Source organism: Xiphophorus couchianus, chromosome 7 (genome assembly GCF_001444195.1).
Source record: "Xiphophorus couchianus chromosome 7, X_couchianus-1.0, whole genome shotgun sequence".
Classification (NCBI taxonomy): domain Eukaryota; kingdom Metazoa; phylum Chordata; class Actinopteri; order Cyprinodontiformes; family Poeciliidae; genus Xiphophorus; species Xiphophorus couchianus.
Window position 1 is genome coordinate 3055953 of NC_040234.1, and position 19371 is coordinate 3075323.

At 40.6% G+C, this 19371-nt stretch overlaps 1 protein-coding gene across 2 annotated transcripts in view; it reads left to right on the forward strand.

Moving 5' to 3' along the window:
- Nucleotides 1-19194, forward strand: part of ankrd44 (ankyrin repeat domain 44) — a 36880-nt gene extending 17686 nt beyond the window's left edge. The window contains exons 9-28 of one of the 2 annotated variants that reach the window (XM_028022866.1): nucleotides 32-110; nucleotides 192-306; nucleotides 390-472; nucleotides 2744-2807; nucleotides 3063-3131; nucleotides 3281-3421; nucleotides 4345-4410; nucleotides 4488-4599; nucleotides 5439-5510; nucleotides 6341-6542; nucleotides 6751-6838; nucleotides 6922-7039; nucleotides 7918-8140; nucleotides 8460-8547; nucleotides 8633-8716; nucleotides 8793-8938; nucleotides 9720-9802; nucleotides 10406-10488; nucleotides 11365-11456; nucleotides 14775-19194. In XM_028022866.1, the coding sequence (XP_027878667.1) occupies nucleotides 32-110; nucleotides 192-306; nucleotides 390-472; nucleotides 2744-2807; nucleotides 3063-3131; nucleotides 3281-3421; nucleotides 4345-4410; nucleotides 4488-4599; nucleotides 5439-5510; nucleotides 6341-6542; nucleotides 6751-6838; nucleotides 6922-7039; nucleotides 7918-8140; nucleotides 8460-8547; nucleotides 8633-8716; nucleotides 8793-8938; nucleotides 9720-9802; nucleotides 10406-10488; nucleotides 11365-11456; nucleotides 14775-15034 (2268 nt within the window). In that variant the 3' untranslated portion in view covers nucleotides 15035-19194. The remainder of the gene's footprint in view (nucleotides 1-31; nucleotides 111-191; nucleotides 307-389; nucleotides 473-2743; nucleotides 2808-3062; nucleotides 3132-3280; nucleotides 3422-4344; nucleotides 4411-4487; nucleotides 4600-5438; nucleotides 5511-6340; nucleotides 6543-6750; nucleotides 6839-6921; nucleotides 7040-7917; nucleotides 8141-8459; nucleotides 8548-8632; nucleotides 8717-8792; nucleotides 8939-9719; nucleotides 9803-10405; nucleotides 10489-11364; nucleotides 11457-14774) is intronic. The other variant, XM_028022867.1, reaches the window with a different exon arrangement.
- Nucleotides 19195-19371: the final 177 nt, after the last annotated feature.

Below are 19371 nucleotides of genomic sequence, written 5' to 3' on the forward strand. Positions count from 1 at the left end.
CCTGAATCCTTTTTGCTTCGTTTTCAATCAGAGCCGAGATGGGAAGAGTCCTCTTCACATGACAGCGGTTCATGGTCGTTTTACCCGCTCACAGACACTCATCCAGAACGGTTGGTCGTCGTTCTACGTTCTACATTGTCCTTTCCCGAAGCTGCTCTTCTGTCTTCACACGTCCACGTTTTGTGTTTCAGGTGGAGAGATTGACAGCGTGGATAAGGACGGCAACACTCCGCTTCACATTGCCGCCCGCTACGGCCACGAACTCCTCATAAACACGCTCATCACTAGTGGAGCGGACTGCACAAGGTGTGACGTTTGTTGTCCGCAAGTGTTTTCATCACCAGGGCAGGTTTCTAATCATTAAAAATACTGTCAATCTGTCTGTACAGACGAGGAGTCCATGGGATGTTTCCTCTCCACCTGGCGGCCTTGAACGCTCACTCCGACTGCTGCAGGAAGCTGCTGTCCTCAGGTAGTTTACCTTCACATACTGATAAATATGGTGGAAAACACGCAGCAATTAGAGTATTTCCTAAAACTGTAATGGAAATGATTTTTCCCATCACATGAGTCACATTTATAACCGGATGTTACCACTGGTGGAAAAGACGAAGAAGACAGCAGGAAGTATCTGGAGGATGATGCCTCATCATGTCTTTTAATGACTTATCGCGTCAACCAGCTTATTCACATGTGATTTTTAATTGCGTTTCTTGTTTAATGGAAATACTGCAATCGCAAAATTGTGATTATATATATATTTTTTTACATTAGTGGAATATTGACAAAGTTTTGCGCACATTTGTGATGGAAATGCAGCTACTGACACGGTTTCCACTCATTCTCTGAATAAGTAACTCATTTCCGTGTATTTAGATTTGTGTGAATCATCAAATCACACAATTTGATGATTTCAAGACTCCAGTGCTTGTTGTGTCTACAGGCGATGAGTACAAACAAACAAGGGTTCATCATGTGGTTCAGCTATATTGTGGAAGTGAACACCTATTTATAAGAACCTATTTATATTTCTAACCCATGCACAGCTGCTGGTTGGATGGGCTACATTTGTTCCTCAGTTAAAAGTGGAGCTCAGAGTTCTTAATGAATCATTTCAGGAGATGTCTGTTTTCTTCAGTTCTTTCCAGTCACTCAGTTCTGGTAGAAAATGTGAGTTGAGAGCATTTTATTGGACTACCAATAAATTACTTTATACTTTCTTCAATGCTACCAGTGTGCCACCCTGGAATGAGCGTTACATAAGCATAAAAATACTCAAAGTTGCACTAATGGGAAGCTGTGTTTCTATCAGAATTCTTTCTGCACATGTTATAGCTGTGCATTAGAAATGTTTTTAGAAACAGCAAAAATTCAAAATAACGTACTCGATTTAGCAAAACAGTTTTTACGAAAAAGAGTTGATGTGTAAATGGAGAGATGAAAACACATTTGTCAAATGGGTTTGTGCTTTACCAGAGGCATGAAACTCAGAAAATGTTTATGTCCAGACCTCCGGCTCAGAAGGGAGGACTTTCTCTATTACACTAAATTATTTTTTGCTTCGCTTCATTGGTTCCAAACCTGTAGATGGAAATATGCGTAATTCGATTTTTTGTGACTTATTAAATGGACGCCCAAAATTTGCATGACAACTGGATGGAAATATGGCTAGAGAATTGTGGCAAGCTTCCCATTTCTCTGACTGCCTGTAACTTTATTTTACTTTCCATTCCGCATGCTTCTTGTTCTGTCATATAAAATCCTAATAACACACCCTGAGGTGTGTTGTGGTTGTAACATGTCAGAATACGAAAAGGTTGAGGGGTGGGGAATACTTTTGGAAGGCGCTGCATGTGGGGCTGGGATGGAACCTGGTGTTTTACACCGTGGTGCAGAGTTCATTACATTCTAAAGTGGAACACAGAAGCAGATGGAAGAGAAAAACAGACGCCTTCTTGTCCAAAACATGTCTCAACGTGTTTTAGAATGACTGAGATGTTGAAACAAAACGCAAGTTCTCAAAGTAATTTGAGCACAGCTTGTGCTCAAATAATAATAATAATAATTATTATTGTGTGTTTGCTTATTTATACTGTATATATTTGACCTTTTGCACGGGAGCTGCAATGGAAATTTCGTTGAATTCTGTTCAATGACAATAAATGCTATCTATCTATCTATCTATCTATCTATCTAGCTAGCTAGCTAGCTAGCTAGCATTTCCCTCCTGTCTGTCTTCACACCACCTGTCTACCAGCGTCTCAACTCTCTGACTTAACCCTCTCGTGGTCTTAAGGGACAGGGTGAATTTGGACCCCGCGAGCCTTTTAATCTATGCTTTGTTATCCGGCGGGGTCACATTGACCCGCCTGCGTTTTTACGAGTTTTGTTGTTGTTTCTGCCGCCCTCTTCCTGAGCGTTGCGTTAAGACCTCCGGTTCAATGTCTCTACCGGTTCTGAGCTGCTCAAACTGTCTGGCTATATGTGTAACCTGAAGGCATCACGTTCTGTCGTCTGTGTTAGCAACATACGGCTTATATCTGTCCACCTGTATGATCACGTGAGCCTCGTTTCCCCCCTCCTGTCACACTAACACCTGTCTTTCTCTCCATGCCCGCCTGCTTCTCTTCTTTTCTCCGTCTCTCTGCCGATGTGTGTTGTCTGGCCTCCCTGCGTCTCCCTGTGCCGCCCCCTTCAGGTCGGAGGTTTAGCATAATGTGTAACGACTCGGTCCTGTCCGCAGGCTTCCAGATAGACACCCCGGACAGCCTCGGAAGAACGTGCCTGCACGCAGCCGCTGCTGGAGGGTGAGTGCAGCTGTTCACAGATTGGGCCGCTTTGTACTTCATGAATTCATCTGATGTTGTGGCAGAATTTTTTTCACTCAAACAAAGTAAAAAAAACGTAACCAAGTAAAAAGGCGACTCAAAAGGTCAAACAAACCAATCAAAATATAAAGTTATGTGAAAATGTTATTTTAAACACCAAAATGAAAATAACCCAAACCTTTATAACCTTAAAATCCACACATTTCCACTAACCATGTTTCTGTTTCTGTGCAGTAATGTGGACTGTGTCAAACTGCTGCTGAGCAGTGGGGGGGAACACAACCGCAGAGACAAATGTGGCAGGTAGGAAACAGCACAACAGGCTGTCACTGAGTCTATTTAAATTCTCTCATGTTGACTTGTTGCCTCTGATTGGGTCTTGTTTCCTTTATTTTCTTTTGAGAATGTTTCTGCTGGTGTCGCTTTAATGCGCTGGTCTCCGTGTCCCTCAGGACTCCGCTTCATTATGCAGCAGCCAGCCGTCACTTTCAGTGTCTGGAGACCCTGGTAGCTTGTGGCATTGATATTAATGCGACCGACCAGTGGGGGCGCTCTGCCCTGCACTATGCTGCTGCCTCAGACCTGGACAGAAGGTGAGCTGGTACAGAGCTCTGGTAACATGATACCACACACCAGGCCTGTCCACAAGATCTGTTCTGATTATCTGATTAGGGAATTTGGCCGATATTAATATTGTTGCTACGGCCTATAACTTATATTTACCAATGTTATATATATCTATTCTTTCTACATCTTTGAAAAAGAAAAAAAAAACAACCAGAAACAAACAGCAACAAGGTAGAAATAAATATTTGTTGTTTATATCTGCCCAGTTTTATTTATCATGCCGATCCCAATGTTAAAAAACCTTTTCCCCATTGGTGGAAGCAGACAGTTATTACTCATTAGTTATAATACATTCAGATCTAGATCAATCCAAAGAAAAGGAAATTGAGAGAGCAAAAGATCAACAAGATCATATGTTTTTTTCCCCTTTTAACATGTACATAATTTTCTAGTGAAAATTAATGAGAGGGAACGTTAACATGTAGCAATGTTTAACTTAATTGAAAGAGATAACAATTAAGATTTTTTGAAAACTAATACACTTAGTTCTTCATTTACGTCAAATAACCACAGACATACATTTTGTGTCATAATTCTCCCACTTCCCCCAATGTTCAGCAATAATGTCCATCTGTAAATTCACAGAAATGTCTTTTCTTTCCATCTTGTAAATAACCTTGCTCACCTCATTCCATTCCTAAACGGTCGGCTCATGCTGCACTGTCCATTTTTTTCATTTTTGTTTTACTTCTCAGAAGCCAAAAAAAACAATCCGCACAACAGTTATCTAGAGAGTTCTATTTAAAAAGCCATGGCGGGCCAGATTTAGCTCCCAGTCCTTTAGTTCGACACGTGTTTTAGAGTATGCTGGTAATAGTGCTGTAAAATAAGTGGTGAGATGACGCTGTTTATGCTAATGTCCCGTGTTTTACCTTCAACCCCTCCACAGGCGGCGTGTTGCCCTGGAGCCAGAGAGCGAGGGAGTGCAGGCGGAGAGGGAGAAAGAGGCTGCGCTGTGAGGGAAATGTTCGGACATGTTGGATGTCTGCTGCCAGTTGCTCCCTCTGCTGAGTCTCTGTGTTTGTGTCACAGATGTTTGGAGTTCCTGCTGCAGAGCGGAGCGACGGCCTCGGTCAAAGACAAACAGGGCTACAGTCCTGTCCATTACGCTGCCGCCTTCGGACACAGGCACTGTCTGGAACTGGTTGGTCCCTACACACACACGCACACCCCCCCAAACACACGCACGCACACACACACGCGCCCACACACACACACACACCCACACACACACACACACACACGCGCGCGCGCACACCCCCCCAAACACACACACACAGCAGTGTGATCTAACAAAGACACAGTAACTTTTGTGGGTTTTTTTATTTGTTTTTTGGACTAAAACTGCCTGTAAGAACTTTCACCCTGCAGTCGTTGCCATGTTATGTCGGTTTGATGCTGGTGAAAGCAGCAACTTGTCATTCTGAATGTTTGCTCATGTTAATGTGTTCAGCTGTTAGTCTGGGAAGGGAATGGGCTTTCTGTGCATGCCCAAAGGCTGAAGGAAGTGATAAAATAATTACATAATATCTGCCTTATAATTCACATTACAGCATCTTAACTTTTGAATCTTTTTTTTTGCTAATAAAAAGACTAGAATGATTTTAGACCTAACATTTTTCTGACTGTCTTTTACATTTTTTATTGAGGCTAGTCGGATTAGCTAACTGTAAAGTCTCTGTGTGGCTTTGCTAGACTGTAAATAAATCCCACGTGGGCTGGAAGTTTTCTAAGTGTTTTCTACATCCTGCCTCTGTAGAAATAGTTGAAATGACTGGTCCAGCTAAAACACTGCTGGATCCCATAAACAGCCAGTTAATCATCCCTAATAATCCCTCACCTTAATCTGAGGTATTGTTTAAATATTCTGAAAAATAAAGGTGACTAAAACTTCCACACCTCCATAAGTATCCTTTAATCCCATTGGATGTCTTTCTGAGGCCAGCCAGCTGGGTCTCATGCTGGTTTTGTTGTGACTTGCAGCTGCTGAACAGAGATGATGGACCTCAAGAAGATCCTGAGTCTCCTCATGCCAGGAGCCCTCTGCACCTCGCTGTAAGTCTTCTCTTCTCCTACTGCACTTTACTGTAATCCACATAATGTCATGCATTATAAGCAAAGGTGTTCCATAAGGTCATTTTTCAAGTAAAATTAGTAATGACAAATAATTTAATACATCATCTCTACTGGGTTTCTCAGCTTTATTTGTGTCAGCAAAATGATTATTAAAGGAGCAGTATTATGGAAAATCCAATTTTTGTCATCTTATATTGTTATTTCCTCATCAAAAACATACCTGGAGTTTTGCTTTGATTCTTTCATGCATGTTTTTAGAAATCCTTTAATTTCTATGACAACCATTCAGTTGTTCTATACACCTGGATTGTAGCCCCATTTTGACAACGGAGCTCCTCCTCAGAGCTGCAGCATAGATCAGCCTCCCGTACGACTCCTCCGCTCAGCTCCTTCAGACTAGTCAGCAGCAATTAGTAAACACCTGGTGGACCTGCTCATCTGCTGAGCTCATTATAGGAGCTACTTCTCAGTGCAACACTGGTAAAAACATTGTTAAAGGGTTAATAGAGGAGCCATGTTGTCAATGCTTCCTGAAGGCGGAGCTTCAGAAAAAGCAGGCGTTTCTTAAAGAGACAGGCAAAAGTCTGTCACTTTCATGGTGTTCAATCACAAAGTCAAATTTCTTTTAAGTCAAGCATCTTATAACAACTAAAGGCATAATGGTTATTTGATTATGCTATAAAATGGCACTATGTGGCTGGAAAACACCTAACACTGCCCCGTGTAGAGATTTTAATTAAGAATTATTGATAGTTTCCCTGTTAAACATTTGATTGACGTTCTTGACTCTGAGCTTGTTTTTCTGTCAGGCATACCACGGCCATGCCCAGGCTCTGGAGGTCCTTCTACAGGGGGAGAGGGAGGTGGACCAGGCAGACGAGGCAGGACGGACCCCTCTGGCCCTGGCCGCCCTCCGGGGCCACACCGACTGCGTTCACACGCTCCTCAGCCAAGGGGCATCGCCACACTCTAGTGACCAGCAGTATGGCCGTTCACCTGTTCACCTGGCAGGTGGGTTAACAGTCATGGATAGAGTTCAAATTAAACTCTAGATTTTTGATCAAATCACCTTTTATTTAGAGGGAACGGTCAGTGCAGCGCTGCAACCATGTTTAACTCATGGTTATAACAACTTTGCCTTGTTTGGATCCAGTTTTTGTCCCACTATTCAACAGTTAGTCAGCTGACCATCCATTAATGTCTGCTCCTCTCTCTTCAGTGATGAACGGCCATACGACGTGTGTGCGCCTCCTGCTGGATGAATCGGACTGTGCGGAGCTCATTGATGCCGCTGACTCTCAGGGACAGTGAGTTGTGCTCTTCCCTTCTGCCTTCCAGCATTATTTTTGTGTCTGTTGCTTTAAGGAAGCGTTGCCCTTGTTTCCCGCAGGACTCCTCTGATGCTGGCGGTGGCTGGAGGTCATGTCGACGCCGTGTCGCTGCTGCTGGAGCGGGAAGCCAACGTCAACGTGGCTGACAGCCACGGCCTCACAGCCCTCCACCTCGGGGTGAGTCTCTGTCACAAGACTTTACTTTGAAGCTACGTACAAATTGTTTAGCGCAGCAAATGTTATAAAGCCTTTTAAAATAAGACAATACAACATTTTTTTTAAAAATATCTACTGTAAGAAGTTGTCATTAAAAAAAATACAGTTTTGTTTCTTAGGTTTTAAAGAACAACATAAACATTTTTTTAAAAAAGAAATGGATACATTTTATTTTATGGGAATATTCATATTTGTAAAAAAAAAAAAAAGTAGTAAAAGTCCATGTAAAGTTATGTAGTCAAAAATTTACAGTGAAAATTTTAGGGTTGCAACTAACAATTATTTTAGTAAAAGATTATTTTGATGAACAATTTATAAAAAGATTATCACAGTCAGTTGATTTTTCATCTAATGATTCAAACTTATCTCATGCCATACATAAAAATGTAAATAAGCAAATACTACGATTCTTTTTAAAGTAGCAAAATAAACATTGAATAACAACATTCCTTTGTGAACACTTTCTAACTTGTAGCAAAGGATTTATCTTCAGCTAAATAATCCTTCTAACATCATTTGAAAAGTTCAGCTCAACAGCTGAAGGTGCCGAATACGAGATTTGTTTTAAACAATTTGAACCAGGTGAAGCTAAAAATGCCACAGCAGGAAGTTCAGTGTCGAATATAATTATAGACAAGGTTTTTTATTGAATTTGCAAAATGGACATTATTTTTTTCATTGTGAAAGATCCAAAGAGCCACTTGTGGCCCCGGAGCCGCAGGTTGCAGAGCGCTGAGCCAGCCGGTGCCTGTCATGAATGAATCTGTCAGACTTGCTGTTGTTGATCATGTGACTGTTCCTGTGAAGTTACACTCTGACCTGCTCTCTGTCCGCCTCAGCTGCTGTGCGGTCAGGAGGAGTGCATCCAGTGTCTGCTGGAGCAAGAGGCCTCAGTGTTGCTAGGAGACTCTCGGGGTCGCACCGCCATCCACCTGGCTGCCGCGCGAGGCCACGCCTCCTGGCTGAGCGAGCTGCTGAGCATCGCCTGCTCAGAGTCGCCCTCTCTGCCCCCACTAAGAGACCACGGCGGGTACACACCTCTGCACTGGGCCTGCTACTATGGTTAGTGACTGAAAGACACCCGCTGCTGGAAGATGGTTGGTTCCTCTGGTTAACTGTCAGGAACTAAGAATGAGTTTTGTCCATTTCTGTTTTTAAGCTAAATCAGCCAAAATTAGGCAATTATTCCAACTGTGCAGAAATATTGTTTTCCAAAAGATTATTCAACTGTGTAGGTTAATTTGAAGTTAAAATGTTCAAAACATGCAGGTTTATGAAAAGGAGGACAGACTTTTTACAGAATAAATTTCCACAAATGAAACAATAAACCCAGATAAATAAACTCCACTGGTCAGCGCTGACGATGAGTGTGTGTTTCCAGGCCATGAAGGGTGTGTGGAGGTTCTGCTGGAGCAGAAAGGCTGCCGGTGCATCGACGGCAATCCGTTCACTCCTCTACACTGTGCGGTGTAAGTCTGTCTGCAGACTCTCACTGTGGCTCTCTTGTTTTGCCGTCCTTCATGCCGGAGCTTGTGTCAATGCTTAAATTGCCAGGTTGAACGATCATGAGCCGTGTGCGTCGCTGCTGCTGGAGGCCATGGGGTCGGACATCGCTGGCTGCAGTGATGCTAAGGGCAGGTAAGACGTCGGTGTGAATGCACTGGTGCTGGAGCGCCATCGATCTGCGCTGCATCACAGCTTTTTACTCCTGCAGGACTCCTCTTCACGCCGCGGCGTTCAGCGGCCACGTAGACTGCATCCATCTGCTTCTTTCCCATGATGCACCTGTGGACACCGCAGACCAGTCAGGCCGCACTGCACTCATGATGGCAGTTGAGAAGGGCCGGGCCGAAGCTCTTGGTGATGATTCCTGATTTGGTGCTTTTCCACCTAGCAGCTCAACTCAACTCTGCACAGTTCTGGTTTTCCGTTACAGAAGATGAACAGGTGTAAGCGGGCAGGGTCTTCATATAGATGACCCCAGAGTCCAGGAAGTATTACCACATACGTGTACATGGCACAAATTAACGCTGTCCAACATTTTATATGTTGGCATCAATCCAATACCAAGTAAATAAATCATCAATACTGAGGCCGATACTTTTAATAAAAGTTTGATATATCGTCAAATTTCAGACCTCTTAGGTATTTTTGTGTTTGTTCCTTTCTATTACTTTTTTCAAACTTCAGAAAGAATGTTGGCAAAGTTTATAGGCATCTACAAAATGCTGTAATAACATATGAACATGGTTTATGTGGATTTTTCCTAAAGGTGCAAAAATGATAATTCGTGAGCAAATCGAAACCAAATCTGTTTTGAGATAGAGTTGAGAAACTACTAGGCTTGTGATGATAACATATGTGCTGGATAAAAACTGTTACTATGTAACTTCTAGAGGAAGTTTAGAGGTTTTTAATTCTTTAATTTTGTTTGGTTTCTTTTGGTGATTTTTTTTCTTCTGATTTTAAATTTTTCTAGTTTTTAATTTAAACCTAGACAAAATCTGTAACTGCGTAGAGTCAAGTTGAGCCTTGCTGAGTAAGTGCCAGTGGAAAATGACCATTTGAGTCCATTTAAAAACCTTCCCAGCAGTCAGTCTGGTTGTTGTTTTAGCTGCGTATTAACATGGCTCTCTTACAGACTTGCTGTTGACCAGCGCTAACGCCAACCTCAGTCTAACAGACAAAGATGGCAACACCGCCCTGCATCTGGCTTGCAGTAATGTAAGTGCATAGCTTTAGTATTTGCAAATGTGATATGCTAACTTTAGCACATTTGCTCTCTGTTTTGTCATGAGTTGTTTGTAATTCAGCTTGTGGCTGATAGTATACGTATATATATATATATATATATATATAAAATGGACAAAAGTTGGATAAAATGTTGTTCTGGTGCTTATAAATGTTTTTTTTTTCTTTGATTGTCATAACATGTAATGGCTGTGTGTTTTAGCTGCTTTCTGCACAGCTCTCCTCCAGACTGACAGTCACAGATTCAGTAATCTTTCACTACATGTGCGCATGCATTAGGAAAGGTGAAAAAAACTCAGATTGTTTGTAAAAACCAAGATTTGATAGAATCAACAGAGTAATGTGCATGGCCTTTAAGGGAGTTACGCAAGCTGTGCAGAGGAAAATGGGCTGTGATTTTTAAGTTCAAAGCACAAAAACTCAGTTTTATGACATAAGCTTAGTCAGTTGTCCCCAAAACTGATCATTTAAAACACTTTGACTGGGACATTTAATGAGAAAATGTTATGTGTTTTCACTCTGTTTACCGTAAGTGTAATTTTTTTCCTCCTGACCTGTAGCATGTTCTGGTTTCAGGGGAAAGAAGACTGTGTGTTGTTGATCATGGAGAAGATGTCTGACTCTTCACTCATAAATGCCACAAATGCAGCGCTGCAAACGTGAGTGTCTAAGAAGCTGGATAAAAATGAAGCTAAATGTATGAATTATCTACAAGGGATATATTTCGAAATGCATTCCGTTTATTTTTTATGTTATATTAACAGTCCACGTCATCTAGTGTTTTAGTAACTTTTATAATCTAATACACTATTTAAAAGTAGCTCAACCTATAAATCTGGCACCATGTTTAATTCCTAACAGGAAGTCATTTTGGTTTTGAATGACTTGTATTGGCTAAAGGGTTTTAGCTTTGCGCTACACTGCCCCCTATGTGTTCGCCATGGTTGTGCGGGTTCATGTGGATGAAAATTGAAACCAATCCTGTGTGCATGATATCTTGTTTTTTAAACAATATGGTGGAGATATTTGTTTTTATAAAAATATGTTTACATTTTGGACAAGGCTTTTGTCATATTACAATCTTACTGTAGATTTTATTTAGAGGTATCATTGTGAAGGGGGCTGAAAACATATGTATTCCACATTGTTTTTAGATCTTTATTTGTAAAAAGTCTTTTTCTTCCACTTGGCAATCACTCAATACTTTGTGTTTGTTTATGACATTATAATCCCAATAAAATACAGTGAGGTTTGTGATTGTAAAACGACTAAATGCTAAAAATGTTCACGAGGTGTAAATACTTTTGTATTTACCTACACCAGGTTAGACTTTATATATTGCTAAAATGTGTAGGATTACTTATTGGAAAAAGTGTATATAAAATAGAACTTACATGTTCTGGAACTCTCCCTGGTTCGGTCTTCGGTCTGGAAGAGAAGGAGCAAAGGGAAAAGTTGTTTTCTTTTTAGCCTGGGCAGCAGTGTGATATGATCCAGTGAAGCGATGTCAGTGTGAAACTGTCTGTCTCCGTCAGTCCGCTCCACCTGGCCGCCCGCAGTGGCCTGAAGAAGGCGGTCCAGGATCTGCTGTCCAGAGGAGCCAACGTCCAGACGGCCGATGAGAACGGTAGGATGACCAGCTTCACGCCATCACTGCTGCTCTGCATGAACGCTTCTCTCTCCTGCAGCATGAACTGCACTGTACTGCTGAAGGGTTTGGAAACGACTTTCTCTCTGCTCTGCAGATGCTCCACTTTTAACAGCAGCTCCCCCTGGGTTGACGCGTACATAGACATTACAGGCAAACACTGCAATAGCACAACATTTTACTAACGGTCTAGTTTCTAGTGCAACTAGAAGAGAAAACTAACTTATAAGTAACTTTTCAGCAAAATACAGAAGCTTGTTTTAAGTCAATAACTTCTTAATATTGATGAAGAAGTACTAGTTGCCCTCGCAGATTATTTCACTTATTAGAAAAAAGTCTCATCAGTGAAATAATCTACTAGTGGATCTAGTACTTTTTCATCAATATAAGGGAATTATTAACCTAAAACAAGCTTCTATATCTTGCTGGAAAGTTACTTATAAAGTAGTTTTCTCTTATTACAAGTATATTTAGATATTTTCACCAGAAACTAGACCAGAATTGCTTGGTAAGATTTTGTGTTTTGTCAGGCAAAATTTGTTGAACATTTTCTCTCTTTTTATGATTGTAGCAACTCTCCTATAATACTTTCTCAGCTCTTTGAAAAGATTTTAATTAGGGATGCAATAATATAAAAATTTGGGCCGATATTAATATTGCAAATAATTGATATACATCAATATCAATATACATTTCTAGTCCCTTTTGATTCACCAATGTGTCTTTGCTTCAGTTAAACTCCCCATAATCCTTTGGTGCATCACTGTCGCTGTCACATGACCAACCTGCTCCCCTCTCAATCCAGATCAGATCAGTAACAAAATAGAAAGATCGGATGTTAATATCAGTCCAGTTTGATTTATTGGACCGGTATCGATATATTAAAAACTGCCTGACTTTGGCCAATACCGATGTTAATACCATTATATTGTACAACCTTAATTTTAAAGCATCTCTTCTAGAACATATTGATTGTGAAAACCAGGATGAATATTTAATAAGATTTTTGGCTCATAATAACCATTTTTCTTTCCAAAGGGTTCCGATATTAAATGCTTTCATTTGCATTCAGCTGGTGGGAGCTGTGACTGAACGGTTCAGGTTGCTTGCCGACTTGCTGTGTTCTCTATTTAATGTGTTTACTGGTCAGGGCTGGACGTCACTGTTTTTAAGACCCAAATTGTCAACTAAAGTCCAAATCGACCCGGTTTGAATTCTCACATTATAGTAAGAAAACTAATTTAAACATAAACAACAAATCTAATGTTTATCCGCTTCTTTTTATATCTTTTAATATCCCTATATGTGTGTTTGTATTTTAGAACACGACAGCATCCAGTAAACACTGCAATATTTCTGTATTCCCTACAAAAAGCAGGCGATTTCCTAAATCCCTGTAAACATTCCCAAATCCTGTGTGTTCTTTTACAAATACAGATAAGTGTAAAATAATAGAAACAGTGCACATTTGCTGTAATGCGTTTGAAATTGACTCCAGCACATGAAACCTTTCCAAAGCAGGAAGCAGTTGGCGTTCTGTGGCAGCTGGATCCTCTGTGTTCTCTGAACAGCTGAAGGAGAAACGATGTAAACTGCAAAAAGCAGGAAATGTTGATGCAGTGAAATGAGCAGCATCCACTAAAGAACAGGCTGGAAATGTTGAGCTTTGAGGCTCCTTCTACATGGAAAGCGATGTGGTTCATCTTTGTTTCAAAGCTCAAAATCCTTTTAGACTTCTTTATACCTGTTCAGGATGGAATGAACAATAAATAACTGTGGGATAGTTGTGATTAGGGATGTGAACAATTAACTGACTTTTGACTAATGGTTTATCACGTTAAAACTAGTTCTGATCCATGTAGACCAGGCGTGTCCAAAGTCGGTCCTCAAGGGCCGGCATCCTGCATGTTTTTGTTCTCTCCCTGGTTGTAGTAACAACCTTCTCAGCTTGTCAATGTTCTCCTAAGGCCTCTAATGAGCCATCATTGGATCCAGGTGCGTTAAACCAGGGAGAGAACTAAAACACACAGGATGGCGGCCCTCCAGGACCGACTTTGGACACCCCTGATGTAGACCTTGTTTTAGTGTTGTAGTTTGGGCGCCATCCATCAGAGGGCGCTGTTGGTCATACGCATGGGAGCCAGTGATAAAAAATTAATGACACCTGAGCCTTACCAGAACGGGAAAGAAAAACAGTCCAACCAGAGTCCGGTTTGAGATGCTAAACGCATTTTCTCCGGTTCTGTTTTAAAATATATTTCGTGTTTCAAATATCTATTTTTTTTTTTTTTTTTTTGTCTTTTATTTTTCTACTCAGCAACCTATGTTTTCACGGCCTTCTAAGCTCCAAAACCAAAATGATTCCAGAAAGACCGTGGGCAGCATCAGGTGTTTGCTTCTTGAACGCACTTCTGACTTGATTGTTTGAAAAAATATTTGAAGTTTTTCATATTTTCTAGCTAAAATACGAGCAAATCAATAACAATTTTAAACAACTTCGATGAAAACGAAAGTTAACCAAGACTGACATACAAGTTCAGAGAGCGGGGGAAAAAACAAAAATGCCCGTCATCACACCGGACATTCGACAAACAAACAAATCCACCCTGACCCTGGTGTGGTCTTCATCTCTTTAATGAATGGGAGGGTCTAAAAGTGACCAAAGTAATCTGAACATTTTCAAATACAAAAATTAATTACAGGTTTCGGTTCCAAACTAACTTAAGTATATTCTAGCAGCTCAAAGAAAATTAAATTGATAGAACTTATGATTTGGAAAAAATCAACATGAATGACCATAATGTCTAAGCTTAATAATGACTGAATTATCTGTTGATTCAGTCGTATTTAGCTCAGCTGACTCTAATATATGTTAAACCTTAATCATGATTTCCTGTTTATAATTCAGCATATTACAGAAAATGTTGCCATCCATGTTATGATAAGACGGTTGGAAGAGGCCCAATACAAGAGAAAACTCAGGTTTTTAAGCAAATGGCTGCTGATCAATTAATCTTGAGTTGATCATCTTTAGATCAGCTCATTAATCAATAACTTGCATCCCTGGCTGCGAGTTAAAACCTTTAGTGGTTCCTCAGTCCAGCCCTGACTGACTGTCGTTCCTGTCTTCAGTGTTCTCCCTTCTCTTTGCTCCACCTGTCAGCTGGCTGGAGACTAACGGAATGCTGCTCCATCTTTGTCTTCTGCTTTGCCTCCCTCGCTTCCTCCACATCTCCCTGTCTCCTTCCTCCTCCTCCTCCTCTTCCTCTCTGCTCCGTCTCTGTCTCTCTGCCTCAGGTCTGACCCCTGCTCCGGCTTGTACTCCTAGCAGAGAGGTGGCTGACTGTCTGGCTCTCATTCTGGCTACCATGATGCCTTTCTGCTCCCCTTGCAGCTCTGGAGCTCCCTCCCCAGGCTCCCTGCTGAGGCAGCTGCCCCACCAGGGGGGTAAAGGCGTGGCCGCCGGCCCTCGGGGACCCCGCAGCCCCAGGAACCCCTCGGGACCTTCCAGCGAGGGAACTACTGAGAACGACTCAGAGGACTCTGAAACGTTTTGATGATTCTTACCTCGAGTTGGTCACCCGGACTCCTCAGCAGAACGGTGCTCCTGCCAAGCAGAGCGGGACGTTGGTCAGCATGGAGCTCCAAAGGGATTCAGTGTTACAGAAAGAAGCAACTTTACAATCATCATTCACAGATATTACAAAAAATATATATAAAATAATAATCTCAGAAAATAATTTCTAATTTATTCTTTAAATAATTTATATTTTCATTAGCTTTTTTTCTTTTCTTTTCTTTTTTTAATGAATCATACTTGTCTGAATCTGTTACAAACTAAAATTTATTTTATTTTTTTCTAACAACCAGGCTTTGTTCCGCTGCGATGCGTTCTTGGGATTTTGTGCGAAACATGATCAACTTTTCACGCCTTATGAAAAAGTCAAATCAAAATGTAACTTTCTTGACTTTCAAGTTTTAGATTATTGAAAAAAAATTAGTAGTTTATAAAAAATAATGAGGAATCTATAAATCTAGGATGTTGATTGGCCATTGCACCATTAGCTGTGTTTCCACTGTAGGAGCCTCTTTCAGTTACTCCTCGGTTAAAATGTTATTCCTGAAAGTCAGAGCTTTTTAGTTTTATCCATTTGGTGGCTAAACAGGACGCCAGGATCGGAGCAATTAATTTCAAATTCTTCTAGTTATAAATTATAAATTTTACAGTTCTACACTGACTTTCCTTAGCTTTGAAACTGGAAGCACTATTAAAAAAAAATCTGAAATCAGTGCTGCATTAGTCAGTTTTTTTTTCTTGGTTTGATTCTGGGCAATAAATGAATAACAACATATATCGCGATAGACACTTGATCAATATAAATATTCAATACATCCAGTAGAATTTTCAATCCTTTCATTGAGCTCCGATTCAGAACCGAGCAGCATTCTGGGGGATGTAGGCAGAGGAAAGGCTTTAGCTGGCCAGCTAAGCACAGTTGATGACACCAACAAACTCACTTACTCTTTGGTTACCTAGCAACAACCTATTCAGTAACTTGCTCAGCAGCAGTTTCATGTTTCACCCCCGAGTCTCACTGCTCACTGCTGAAATGTAAAAAAAACAACAGCGTGCATTGCAAAGAAAAAAAGCTGGAGAGGAAATTGTGAATAAAACAGGAAAGGTCACGTCACCTGTCTGGCAGTATTTCACATATTTAAGACAGAAAAACTAATCAATAATTATTGATATTGATTGATTTGAAACCCTTGTATTGAGTCACATCTTTCAGTCATATCATTCAGCCCTACAGTGGAAACACAAACGGTTAACAGATGCAGTTTGGGAGCCGATAGCTGAAACGCGTGTGAGTTTAAAAGCAATAAGATGACTTGCTTAATTTTTCTGAACATTCAGACTTGACTGAAATTAATATTAAGAAGTAGTATTTTTTTAGTATTGGTTTTTTGTTAAACAGATGACGTAGTCCAGCTGTTACACAGTGAACCCTTGGGGCTCCACATCCCCACATTGCGCCTGCAGACAGTTCCTCTCTGACTCTCGGAGCAGGACGTCCGGCTGCTCTCCTTTGTTTCTTCCCTGGACCGGCGCCTGCGGCCGGCCGGCCCACTCAGTCCCCGAACGAGGACAGCTCCATCTGCACCGGCCTCAGCGCCGGTCTGCACGCTTACACTGACTGACGCCGCAGTTGGTTCTTACGCTCAGGTGGTGCTTCAATGTAAACTAACCTCGGTACTTAGCATCTGCATGGCAAAGCCATGCCTCTCTGAGACGAGGTTTCTTTTTTTTGTAAAAGAAAAAAAAAAAAAAGCCATTTTAACTGTTTGTACACAATTAAGATTATTCAGAAATTCCAGTGTAGTTTTAGGTTTTTTAAAACTTGTACCAAATATTTGACTTCCATGCATAGATAATTGCCATGTACTGAAGGGTTACATGAGCAGGTACTTTTTGAAATGTTTTACCAGCTTAAAAGCACAAGTTTGGAGTTGGCTGTGTGGTTTGATGAAATGTGAGCAGTACAGCCTCAATGAGATGCTTGGTAGTTTAATTTTCACCAGGAGAGAGTAAGAGAGAGAACGGGTACATCTCAGTTCCACCAACAGAAAATGTCACGCACATCATTGGCTGGATTTAACCGAAAATGAAAGGTTTTACACGGTACGATATAAATGTGTTACCAACTCTCACTCTTACGGAGTGAGAATCGAGGCTTTCCTGTTTCTCATGCTGTCCTGTCTGATCTTACTCCAAATATGTAAGTGTTTTATAATCTTGTCATATTTCATAGGAGTCAGCTGGTCGGAACCGAAGTTAAATGAGAATAGGGTGTAATGTTGAGATTTTTAAAAATCTCAGCATTAAGAATATGTGGGATTTGAGCATATTAACAAAATCATTAAAAATACTTTCCATAGAAGAACATTGGTACAACAGAGTTACGGGTATAAAAAAGATTCAGGATGAAGGTACTAGACTTACATATTAGCATAGTAACATTTCTTAGATCTTAGTGTAAAGTCCTAAGAGTTCTCTTATATGGGAATCTCATATTTTCTACCAGGAAATTCTTTATTTTGGCAGAAAACAGAATCTGATCCAAGTGAGTCGCCTAAAATGTCTTCACCAGCAGATCTGTTGAGACAGGAGAAATACGTCATTGCTACATGAATCTTTAATGTCTTCAAACTTTCAAAAATTCTCCTTTAAGGAACAGAAATTGACACGGGCGGGGGACACCAGACAAACAAAATAACTATGATTTGCGTAGAATACCAACTGCCCTTATTTTTAAATGTCGGTATGGGCATTGGCCTTAGAAAACCCCAGATTGGTTCAGATGATGTGTGGAATGATTCGTTGAGGGAACAGGTGTACCCGTCGATGGAACGCAGTATTTGTGCAGATGTGGACGAATCATCAGATTATCACGTACATCAGTGCGTTTTGTCCCGCAGTCTTAAATGGCCTCCTGCACTTTGACCTCTCCATGTGAACCACTCGGTTGTGCGCGTTTGCACACTTTATAATTCAGAGTAGCACGGTTTCCAGATTCCCAGAAAAAGACCAAAAGTCTCCTGTGGTGAAAATGTCTTCTTAGCTCAGTTCTTTGTGCTATTTATTAACTTCATGATGGTACAAATACTGCCAGCACTTAAATGTAAAATTACACAGGGCCTTGACCACTCCCCCCTCCTCCCTCTTTTCTCACCCCCTTTTGTCTGCATACCAGCAACGTGCCATTGTCTCTAATGTGTCCAGTGCCTTGATGTTGATTCACGTGGTTCGTTTTATAATATTTTCTATTTGTAAATTCCGGAAATGTTTTGTTTTTTTCTTAAAGGATAAGTTCACCAAAAATTCCAAATAACTTGTATGTTAATAAAATTCACTTGAATACTTGAAGATTCTCTCTCCTTGGGTTTACTGCTTTGACTTTTTGTTGGTTCTTCTCCATAAAAAGAAAGTCACACATCGGAAAACTTCACGATTTTAAAAATAATCTGCCTGTTTCAATCCGTGAAGAGAATATTCGAAATGCCTTGAGAAGAGATCGAGTTGCCATGAGAAAATCAAGTTATGCTATTGTGTGAACTTATCCTTTAATATGTGAAGACATAGATTTTACTTTGAATGAGAAAGTGTTTTTTTCCCCCACCTTCCTGTCTGGAGATTTTCCTTTGTTTAGATTTACTGCCAACATTTCAGATGATGAGACCAAACTAATCGGACATGTTGAATCGTCCCCTCTGCTGTTACTCCAAATCAAAACCCACATACCTGTACTTATAGGTCATAATAAACAAAGGAGTACCTCCAGGCTTTTCTTTAAAATTGTGTGTGTGTGTGTGTGTAAGTTGGCTTTAGGTACTGATATGAAAACGACTAGTCACAGCTTTGTATGAAAACACTTCCTGTAACAGATGGTTGACGTTTGGGTTCAAACAATTATGAACTGATAAGCACACAGATGGTGAACAAGCACAGTGTGTTTCTGCCTGCAAGGCTGAGTCTGGCCACTAGTATTATTATTACTGGACAAGAAGAAGAAGAGCTTAGGCAGGCCTGACAATCTCCATCGTCACGTGTCTGATGATTTTCATGCCAGTTCCTGATGCAGTATGACATGCCGAGGGCCATTTGTCAGCAACCTTTCTTTTATAGTAGCTGTACAAATAAAACTAAAATCTGTTTGAACTTTTTGTGTGACAGTTACTTTTTTCTCTCTGATTTCTTTTAATAAAATGCTTCCATGTTTTTCAAACTTGGGGGAAAAAAAGGTAATGCCGTGTTTGCATGCAAATTTTGACAAATGTCAATTTTATTATTTTTTTTTAAGTATTCAAACCCCTTTACCCTGATACCTCCAAATGA